General features: G+C 38.7%; 2 protein-coding genes across 2 annotated transcripts; both read left to right on the top strand.

Moving 5' to 3' along the window:
- The first annotated feature begins 472 nt into the window (after positions 1-472).
- Positions 473-3479, top strand: LOC115960079 (V-type proton ATPase subunit G3). Its single transcript, XM_031078780.1, has 4 exons — positions 473-568; positions 2293-2395; positions 2896-2996; positions 3190-3479. The coding sequence occupies exons 2-4, from the start codon at positions 2308-2310 to the stop codon at positions 3331-3333; spliced, it is 333 nt and encodes a 110-aa protein (XP_030934640.1). The 5' UTR covers positions 473-568; positions 2293-2307; the 3' UTR covers positions 3334-3479.
- A 3181-nt stretch (positions 3480-6660) lies between these two features.
- LOC115965393 lies at positions 6661-7161 on the top strand. The gene has a single exon (XM_031084605.1). The coding sequence runs from the start codon at positions 6661-6663 to the stop codon at positions 7159-7161; it is 501 nt and encodes a 166-aa protein (XP_030940465.1).
- The last annotated feature ends 4481 nt before the right edge of the window (positions 7162-11642 follow it).

Genomic DNA, 11642 nt, shown 5'->3' with positions numbered 1-11642 from the left:
AAAAATTGGATTTAATTATATATATATTTTAAAAAATTACTGTGTTAGGTTTAGTTTGAAAATAATCCTACAATATAGGATCTAAAATGTAATTTTCCGTATTTGTTACTACGCATCTAAAAAAAATGTGGGCAAAATTTAGGTACAGTACTTAGGTGTTGTTCCTTAGATTTCCCTTTTAAAATTTTGCTATGTAGATTTTTTCTCATGGGATAAAAATGTATTTTTTAATTAAGTAGTCACATGACTGAATCTTAAAAGGAAAACTTAAGGAATAGCTCTTAAAGTACCGTACCTAAGTTTTGTAAAAAAATATAATCCATTTGACTTGGAACAAACCAAACTAATGTGGCTAATTAATAATAGCATCTCTCTCTCTCTCTCTCTCTCTCAAACTAATGTGGCTAATTAATAATAGCATCTCTCTCTCTCTCTCTCTCTCTCTCGTACCCGCATATTTTTAACTATCTGACATTATTTTCCCCCAACTTATATTCTTAACCAGATATTTTTCCCTTAGAAAGGGTTCGCGAGAGAATTAGTCATCTGCAATTTTCTTTTCATTCAGGTATTGATATCATATATCTCTTTTTTTATTTTTTTATGACCGAAATCATATATCTTCAAGCTGTATTGATTATTACCTTTTCTTTTCTAAATAGTTTTCCATGAAATATAAATATAAATTTATATAATGGTCAAGATCCACGTTTTTATATCTAATGGAAAATGTGCTAATTAGTATGTTTGAATTACAACATTAAAGAGAATGATAGGCTTCTACTGAGTTTCACGATGATCTTTGCGTTTCACTTTGACGAGTGCATGTTCAATCCTGTCAAGATGTGCATGCTTTAAACAATGTTGTTATGGACATGGTTACTAATCGTGGAAACTGATTGGCTTCGTTTTGAGATGGGAGATTGCATGCGTTTATAAATTAAACAAGCTTCAAGCCATGTGTGAAAATGATTGAATTTGTCAAAGATATGACAGGAGGTATGGTATGGATTCTAGACAATTAGGTACTCATTTAATTTACAAACAAGAAAATGGAGAGCCTCTATTAATCTTCCAAATGCACTCTTGCAGTTAAATTTATTATTTATTATTTATTATTTATTTTATTTTATTTTATTTTTTTAATTTAGTTTGGCTATTTTGTGTATATAACTAACTGCGTAGAGAAACCTAACCCGATACTCCCATTTCAATCCATTGGGTAACCACCTGTGCTAATGCTCGATTGGGATTCTTGCAGTTCAAACATTTTAAATTTGTCACTGTTTTTCGAATTCCCAATGCCTTTGATTATGTATATTTTGCAAACTATATTCATATTTCTTCGTTCTTTTGATTTCGACATTATTGCAGTTGATTGTTAAGCTTCGGTCATATAGAATAGCAGAGCTAGAGAATGGGTTACAATAGTATTACAGATGGTGACAATTGTTAAAAACTTCTTAGTGAGGACATGAAAGCAGATAGTTATCTCATTACCTATGTTTTAAGTTCAGTTTGAAATTGTCCTAGTGATTTTTTGGGATTTCAGCATATGAAATGGTTTACAGTGTCCTTAATAATGTGTACCTTATTGATTGTTTACGGCTTGCCTTTAGCACCAAACTAGCAAAAAATTAGTTGCTTGCTGGGCAATGTCAATGTAATATATATATATATATATATATATATATCATAGATTAGAATCTATGGCATTTGTCACATGACAATTGGTAGACATCAATTGCTTTAGTGTAAGTGAGATTCAAACCTAAGTTCTACATTTAAAGACAAGTGACTTTTCTGGTTGAGTTAATTACAACCTACAATGTCAATATAACTCAAAATTGACATCATCCTCGTCAAATGTAAAGTTGTCTATGATGGACTGACTTTTGACCAATGTGTTAAGAAATTCTTTTTTCTCCGGAGAGGGATTTGGGCAAAGAGAATTTTAATTAAATTATAAATGCATTTGGAATCTCACCATATGATTTCTAGTTTAAACTTTGTTAAATAAAATTCTGATTTGTGCTCTATAATGATTGAAGGTTGATGTTCTTTTAAATCACTAGGATAATTTCATACTGAACTTAAAACACAGGATCCCCTCAAAAAAAAAAAAAAAAACCTTAAAACACAGGGAATGAGATATTTGTTAAAAACTTCTTAGCGAGGACATGAAATGAGATATTGTCTAGTAAATATCTGTAACAATGATTTGTGCTCTACTTTTTGGTATACATCAGTATGACTTTTTCAAGTTCTAACGAGGATTTTCTTACTATTTAGGCTTGTATAATTGCCATGGATCCCTTCAGAGGACAAGGAGGCATTCAAATGCTGCTGACTGCAGAACAGGAAGCTCAAAGCATAGTTGCCAGTGCTAAAAGCTGTAAAAACTTTATTTATATGTCTATTATGTAAGCCTAGGAAGATTAGCATCATAAAAATGGTGTGTCCTCAATCATACACTGCACTCTCTCTTTGTAATGGTATTAATTTCCCCATGAAGCAGTGTGAAGGGTTGCAACTTAAATGAATGATGCAACTCTTCACAGAGTTTGTGACCTTCCATAAATGGGTGAAATTGTGTCTATAAATAGGGTACAGAGATTATTTGTCGAGTCACTTTAATTCTTCTTTTCTCAGACAACATTCCTACATGAGATCTCCGCCTTCATAGTACTATCATTTTAATTTGAGAGCAACATGTCTAATATTATGGTGAAAATTTGTCCAAAGTATTGATCAAATATGAAATTAAATTGAAGACTATAATGAATATAGTCCATCTCTTTAATTCTTTGAACTCCATTTTCTGTTGCATAAATGAACTTCTCTGTCACAAGCCTTACTGATATTCATCCTTCTCCATAATCTTACATTCTTCAGTGAAGATGGGAAGGTTGAAGCAAGCTAAAGATGAGGCTGATCGGGAAGCAACACTTTATCGTTCCCATATGGAAGCTGAATACCAAAAGACAATTTCTGAGGTATATAATTGGTGCAGTCACTTTTATTATTATCATAATGATTGTAATAATTGTCATCAATTCATTATCTTTATCAAATTATCTCCAGCATTATTATCAATATATGCTTCTCAAAAATTCCTATACCGAAGAAACAGGAGCTGTAGTTTCATACTTTAATTCTTCTTTTTAGCTATCTGCTTAAACTTTACAGACAAGTGGGAGTTCTGGATCCAATGCAAAACGACTTGAAGAGGAAACTGACTTGAAGATTCAAAACTTGAAGAAGTCAGCTGCAAGGGTCTCATCAAATATAGTTGGCATGCTAATCAAGTATGCCACAACTGTGCCAACTTAATCCATGAAGGTTATATATAACTAATTTCAATTGTCTGGACTATATAATTCCTCCATATTCTTCTTCTCGCCCTCCCCCTAATTTATTATTTTTTAATGTGTGAACAATTTATTTATTTTTATTTATCTTATATTCAGTTTGTTTCATCATCTATTGGGTGTCTGTGAAGTATAGCTCTATTTGTAGAGATTATATTTATTGCGGTACTCTTTTTCAAGCAAAAAAGTTGGGAGTGTGGCACTAAGTGGAAAAATAGAAAGTCTAATCTGCAAACCTTTAATTTGTGATCATAGACTTGGAAACAAAAAGGAAAATCATGTAATCAAAACTCATCCTTAATTCATAATGCATGTAAGTGTCAAACTAATCAACAACTACTCCTCCCCCCTGACTTTTCAGATGTTTAAGTTATTCAGCCATATGCTTGAAATCTATAAAAGCAAATTCCTCCTTCCTTTTACTATTAATATTATAAAATAGATGTTAATACTACCAATCAATCATTTAAAGGGCCAATATTTCATTTAGTTGCCTTTTAATTTATATTTTTTTAGGCAAGATTTTTATGCAATTGCAGGAATTTTTATGCAACCCACTACGTGGTAGTTAAAAAAACCATCCATATGTATAATTACAGTAAGTTACACAATTCATAAAAAATGCTATGTGACTATAAGTACATGTGAATGATTTTTTTTAATCATCATGTAATGGGTTACATAAAAATTTCCGCAACTTAGGTAGTATAAAAACCATTTACATTTTTTTTTTTGCTTGTATCATATGTTATCACTCAAATAAGGCTCACAGGAAAGATATAGATTGACAAACCCTTTTAATAATATATTACTCTTCACAAATTTTTCAGGTTGGCTATATATTATTTTACGAAATTTCATATTCAGGTTTCAAGGTGGGAAACCATCCATTGATGCATATTTTAGAAGAAATTTTTCAAGATTTAAAATTTATTATCCAATCATCGATCTCAAATATTGAAACTTTAGATATTGTATCCACAAAAAGGCTCAAAGATTTATGTAGGGACTAGGGCTCAAAATAGTGCCTTGGGCCTTGTCTGAGGACATTGACAAGTCTAAAGAGAAGCAAATGGTTATTAAGGGATTCTCAGTTAAAGTCTCATGAGTGGGGGATAAATGGAAGATGATCCTAGGAGGAATACCTCATCGGATACGACGAATGTAGTCCAAGTGTGTACTTTAGCAATTAAAGTGACCCTTCAAAAGGCTCTAGCAATAGAAATGTGCCCCATGAACATACAAGAAGGAAGGAAACTCAAAATATCTAAGGAAAATCTGCTACCACCGTATTAAATGCATTACAGTTACTTTTCTGGCCGCATTTATGTGGAGAAGACCACTGAACAATGCTGCCTTGACTACTATGACTCACAGAAGTCTGAAAGGGGTGTCTGATGGGATGAGCACTCAAGTAAGGGTTCAGATGATCAACAAGTGTAGGATCAAGATGATCCAGAAAAGCTATATAATGTGAGAGATTCTCCATGAGAAGGGGATCAGAAAATAGAGAGAAAAAATAGTGTAGCAATCTAAATCATTCTGATATTCAAGAGTGATCATTATATACAAGTTTAACCTCCTCGAACTGAAAGTTTATTGATATTAGCATCCTTTATTTGTGTTTGATCGTCATGTAATTCCATACTAGCCGTTGTCCAACTTATTAGGACCTAGTTCTTTGACCCATTCTTTACAAATTCATTGTATTGGGCTCATTGGATTAAGACTCCATACATTTTGGGATTGGGCCCCAAATTGTGACCCTACAATTGGCGCCGTCTGTGGGAAGAACTTGTGCATCAATGAGTGCAACGGTTAAACATGGTGGGATCAGGTCCGCACCAAGCAGGTCCACACCAAACGGAACCTGCAGGTTCTTAATGGCAGGACACTTTCCTTAACCTTGAATAAGAAAGGGATCGAGAGCAATATCGAGAGGGTAGTGTGTGTACTACCCATACAAGAAGAAGTCATTCTAGGGTGGGAAGTCATGTATCCCAAAGGCAAGACAATAATAAAGCCCTGCAGCGAAAGATTAATGACTTAAAAAAGAAATTACGTCGTGCACAATGAAAGTGTTCCCCTTCTAGTTCAGATACGTCCTCTAATGATGAAAGGGATGACAATTATAGGCAAAGGTCAAGAACCCCAGCAATTGAGACCTTTTCTTATGAGAAAGAGCACCACCATAAACGCAGACATAAAAGTCTGCCTCGTAAAGGCCTAGTAAACGACACCATGAGCAAGGCATTGGATCGAATCTCTAAGTCACCCTTCACACGTAAGATAGAAAGGGCTAAACTCCCTCAACGATTCCATCAACCTACTTTCACCATGTACAATGGTCGAACGGACCCCGTAGAGCATGTAAGCCAATTTAACCAGAGGATGGCCGTCCATTCCAAAGACGAGACTTTGATGTGCAAAGTATTTTCATCTAGTTTAGGACCAGTGGTGATGAGATGGTTCGATGGCCTAAAGCCAAACTCCATAGTTTCCTTTAAGCAGCTCACCCAGGCCTTTGGCTCTTGCTTCATCATGTGTAGCAGGGTTCCTTGACCTTTGGATTCTTTACTGTCTTTGTCCATGCGAGAAGTGGAGACCCTAAAAGCTTACTCGGATAGATACTGGAAGATGTACAATGAGATAGAGGGTAACTTTGATGATTTTCCCATCAGAACCTTCAAGAGTGGTCTCCCAACCAAGCATAGTTTAAGAAATTCCCTAACAGGAAAGCCTATCACCAGCTTGCACCAACTTATGGACCGGATCGACAAGTATAAAAGGGTTGAAGAAGACCAGTAATTGGGCAAAGGTAAAGCAAAGATTATCCCTCAAGAGAGGAGGGACTTCAAGTCGGAACGATTTAATAAAAGCAACCGACCGAAGAGAGACTTTGTAGGGCAATCCGGATCTGCCGATGCGCAGACAGTCAATGCTGTGTTCTGAGATCCAGTGCATTAGGTTTTCGGAGAAGATCAAGAATGAGTCATTCTTCAAATGGCTGAATAAGATGACAGGAGACCCCATGAAGCGCAACTAAAACCTGTATTGCCAATACCACTAAGAACCGGGGCACACCACCAAGGATTGCAGCAACTTGAGGAACCACTTGGACTAGCTGGTCCGAGAGGGAAAATTAAGACACCTCCTACATCATTCCAGTGGTCAACAACGACAAGCGAATCCGGAGTCCCGAAGAGACACCTCCTTAAGACCTCCTATAGGTACGATAAATGTCATTCTTGCTGCTTTGGGAAGGACCAGCTCTTGTCCTTCCAGAGTAATGTCTGTGGCTCGGCTATCCATTGAAGACGATGATCGGGAGTCCAAAAAGGCCAAGAAGGAAGCCTCATCGATGCTGGGCTTCTCGGACGAAGATAAGATCGGAACCATTCAACCTCATGATGATGCTCTGATAGTCACACTTAGGATTGAAGGGTATGATGTGAAGAGAGTGTTGGTAGATCAGGGTAGTGCTGTGGAAGTAATGTACCCTGACCTGTACAAGGGGATGAACTTAAAACCCGAAGACCTAATGGTGTACGATTCCCCTCTGGTAAGTTTTGAGGGAAAGATCGTTACCCCAAGAGGTCAAATTAGATTGCCTATGCAAACCGATTCGGATGTGGTGGAGGTGGATTTCATTGTAGTTGACGCTTATTCACCCTACACAGCTATTGTGGCTAAACCTTGGCTTCATGCCTTAGGAGCTATTTCTTCTACCCTGCACCAGAAGGTGAAGTACCCGTTGGAGGGCCAAGTTAAAGAAATTGTAGGAAATTAGACCATGGCCAAACAGTGCATGGTGGCTACTATCTCACGCCAACCCAATGCTGAGTTCTCGGCCTCTACTGAAAGGGGCTTATAGCAATCAGCCACCCTAGCATTACCTGGTAACGGATCAACCAAGGAGGCAAAATGCGAGGATCTAGAAAAGGTAGCTATTGGCGTTGATCCAGAAAAATTCTTTCAAGTCGGCTCGGAACTATCTCTCTAAGAGAGAGAAGAGCTAATTGGGTTCCTCAGAGAAAACATGGACGTATTTGTGTGGGACACCTATGAGGCCCCAGGGGTTGATCCGAGCTTTATTTGCCAACATCTAAACGTTAACCCATCCATTACTTCAAAGAAGCAACCACCTCGGCGCCCATCAAAGGAGCATGCTAATGCTGTTAGGGATGAGGTGATGAACTTTTAAAAAAGTAGGGGCTATCAAGGAAGTTTTTACCCTGAGTGGTTGGCCAATACTGTAGTGGTAAAGAAGAAGAACGAAAAATGGCGAGTCTGTGTAGATTTCATGGATCTGAATAAAGCCTGCCTAAAAGATCCGTTCCCTGTGCTTTGGATAGATCAGTTGGTAGACGTGACCGTTGGCCATCTTCGGATGAGCTTCTTAGACGTCTTTCAAGGATATCATCAGATACCACTGGCTGTAGATGACCAAAAAAAGATAATTTTTATCACTCTCATTGGGAACTACCATTACAAGGTGATGCCTTTTGGTTTGAAAAATGCAGGGTCCACATACCAGAGAATGATGACTAGAATATTTGAGTCGCAGCTGGGTAAGAGCATTGAAGTCTATATAGATGACATGGTGGTGAAGAGTAAGGTGATGTCCGAGCACATGAGAGACCTTAGAGACATTTTTGAAATTCTGAGGAGACACAAGTTGCGTCTCAACGCATCCAAATGTTCGTTTGGGGTAGGATCAGGAAAATTCTTAGGCTATATGGTGACCCACAGGGGGATCGAGGCCAATCCCAATCAAATCAGGGCTGTCAACAGCTTGCAGCCACCTCAGAATCCCAACGAGGTCCAAAGGCTTACCAGCATGATTGCTGTCTTAAATCGTTTTATTTCTTAGTCAGCAGAAAGGTGTAGACTCTTCTTCCTCTTGATGAATAAATGGAAGGGATTTGAGTGGATCAAGGAATGTTCTTTAGCCTTCCAACAACTTAAAGAATATCTATCTTGACAACCAATCATGTCCAGTCTCAAGGCTGATGAAGTCCTGTTCACCTACATCGTTGTGACTCCTCATGCAGTAAGCCTAGTGCTACTACGAGTGGACAACGGTGTACAATGACCAGTTTATTACATGAGCAAATCATTGCATGAAACTGAGATCCACTACTTACCACTAGAAAAGGTCATCCTATCAGTGGTTCAAGCTACACGAAAGCTTCCTTATTACTTCTAGGCACACACGGTTATTATTCTAACCCAACTTCTGCTTAAGTCCATACTTCGTAGTGTTGACTATACAGGGAGAGTTGCTAAGCGGGGCACGATTTTAGGGGCTTTTAACATCAAGTACATGCCTTGTACCTCCGCCAAGGGCCAAGTCCTCGCAGATTTGGTGGCTGAATTCGCTGAACCCTCGTTAGAAGAAGAAGCAAGGACGTAAGACATGGATGAAAAATTAGTTGGCGCAATCTTTCTACAGGGGCTGACATGCTAGAAACCATATGTTGATGGCACAGTGAACCAAAGGGGCTCCAAAGTGGGGCTAGTTCTGATTTCCCCTGAAAGGATTACCATTGAAAAATCGCTAAGATTGGGTTTCTCGACCACGAATAATGAGGCTGAATATGCGGCCCTACTGGAGGGGATGTCCATGGTTCGGAAACTGGGCGGAAAAGCAGTAAACATGTTCTCGGACTCAAGACTAGTCATTGCCCAAGTGAATGGAGAATTAGAAGCAAGAGACGAAAGAATGCAAGGATACTTGGATCAAGTTAAATGCCTACAGTCACGTTTCGATTCTTTTAGTTTACTGCATATCCTTAGAAGTGGGAACACACATGCCGACTCCTTGGCCACGCTTGCCACCTCTTCGGCTCAAAGTTTATCTCAGGTCATCCTTGTGGAAGATTTATACAAACTCTTAGTGACGAAAAGAGAAGTGATCCATGTCCACCAGGTTAGAGTGGGACCTAGTTGGATGGACCCTTTAGTACTGTTTCTGAAGGAAGAAATCTTGCTTGAAGAGAAGACCGAGGCTAACAAGATACGAATCAAAGCTTCTCAGTTCTGGCTATCTGAGGACTAGAAGTTGTATAAACGTTCCTTTTCTAGACCATACTTACTCTGCGTACACCCTGAGGCCTCAGAACTAATCCTGGAGGAATTACATGAAGGGATTTGTGGAAGCCACACAAGAGATAGATCTTTATCTCATAGGGCCATCACCCAAGGTTACTAGTGGCCAAACATGCAGAAAGAATCACATGAATACGTGAAGAAGTGTGACTAGTATCAAAGATTTGCGCCAAACATACATCAACCTGGAGGGATTCTCAATCCACTGTCTAGCCCATGGCCATTTGCTCAGTGGGGCTTGGATATCGTCGAGCCCTTTCCCAAGGCAGCAGGGAACAAAAGGTATCTGCTCGTCGGCACTGACTACTTTACTAAATAGGTTAAAGTTGACCCTTTAGCAAACATCAGAGATATGGACGTCAAAAAGTTTGTTTGGAAAAAGATTGTTCCCCGGTTTGGGGTTCCTCACTCCCTCATTTCGGACTACGGTTTTCAATTCGATCATAAGGCCTTCAGGAGGTACTGTTGCGAATTGGGAATCACTAATAGATATTCTACCCCAGCCTACCCCTAGGGGAATGGACAAGCTGAGGCTGTTAACAAGGTCATAGTGAACGGACTTAAGAAGAGGTTAGATGATGCGAAGGGAAGATGGGTGGAAGAACTACCACACATCCTGTGGACGTGCCGGACCACACCTCACAGATCAACGGGAGAGACTCCCTTTTCGATGACTTATGGTGCCGAGGCTGTTATTCCTCTAGAAACGAGCTTTCCAACGCTAAAAACCAGCTCATTTTGTCCAAGTAGCAACAACGAGCTACTAGAGAAAAGCTTAGATCTTATTGAAGAAAGAAGGGAAAGGGCAATGGTCCAATTGGCGTACTACCAACACAAACTCAAGCAAGGCTATGATGCTAAAGTAAAGCTAAGGCCACTAGTGCCTGGTGACTTAGTGTTGAGGAAAGTTCTGTGCACTGCAAAAAACCCAGCATGAAGAAAGTTAGGACTAAATTGGGAAGGACCATATAGCATCACCTCAGTGGCTGGGATAGGGGCATATTTTCTAGAAGATGTAGATGAGTAGGTAATACCACGCCATTGGAATATAAACAACCTAAAAATGTACTATTATTAATGAAAATTTCCTTTCTCAATAAGTTCTTTTGTTGTGTAAAGGCATCGTGCTTTTTGTCTCTCAATCTACTCAAGTATTAAATAGAACCTAAGTCCTGCATGGCTCCTTGGACCATAGGCTTTGGGGAAATTAATTACTTTTGACATCTATTCAAGTATTAAACAGAACCTAAGTCCTGCATGGTTCTTTGAACCATAGGCTTAAGGGAAATTAACTATTTCTAATAACTGTTCAAGTATTAAACAAATCTTAAAATATGTCAGGTCTTTCGAGCCATATATTGGGGCGAAATTAATACTTAAAGGCATAACCTAAAGCCAAAACAAACCCAAGGCAAATTTAAACTTATATTTATGTGCAATATACAAACTGTTTGCCTCTTTTGTTCTCTTTCACATGATATAAGCCTATGAATGTTAGTCTTCATTACCTAAGATTCAATTCACAACTTTACTCTTGACACTTAGCCAGATTACTAAGTAGCGTATTATTGTAGGCTTTAATTGAAGGTATAGTAACATCAGTTCAAGGCTATGTAACAAAATTTAAATTACATAAGGCAAAAGAACAAAGGATGAAATGAAGAACATTCTCATTAAGTGATAAAGATAGTACATTGTACACATAGACATAGTGTCTTTTTTTAAAAAAAATTTTTACTACAAAGGGAGTTACAAAAAGGAAACCTAAGGGCTAAACTTCAGCAGAAGGGACAGGAGGATCTTCCTTTTGGCTTGGCTGAGAAGTAGAAACATCCTTGGCCTTGGGCTCAGCTCCCTGAGCCTCGGCCTCTACTTACTTCTCCTTGGCAGCATCTTTGGACTTGGTAGAGAGCTTCTTCCTTTTGCCTTTGCCTTTACCCTTCTCCCCTTCAGCACCCTGGCCTTGGTCACCAGCTTGGCCAGATCCCTTAGAAATTTCAGGATGAAGGAGGGCATTTGGGATAGCCAAAGGCTACTCAGAAGATTCTAGAGCATGGGTAGGAGGAGAAGGCATAGGAGTCGGGACTTCGCGAATTTTAGGGTGGTAGTAGACACTTTCAGGCAACCTCAACACAGAATCTGTAGGGACTCCTGCATCGC

The sequence above is a fragment of the Quercus lobata genome, chromosome 2, assembly GCF_001633185.2.
Source record: "Quercus lobata isolate SW786 chromosome 2, ValleyOak3.0 Primary Assembly, whole genome shotgun sequence".
Lineage (NCBI taxonomy): Eukaryota > Viridiplantae > Streptophyta > Magnoliopsida > Fagales > Fagaceae > Quercus > Quercus lobata.
Note: the sequence above shows the minus strand (reverse complement) of the source record. Positions and strands in the feature narration are given on the sequence as shown.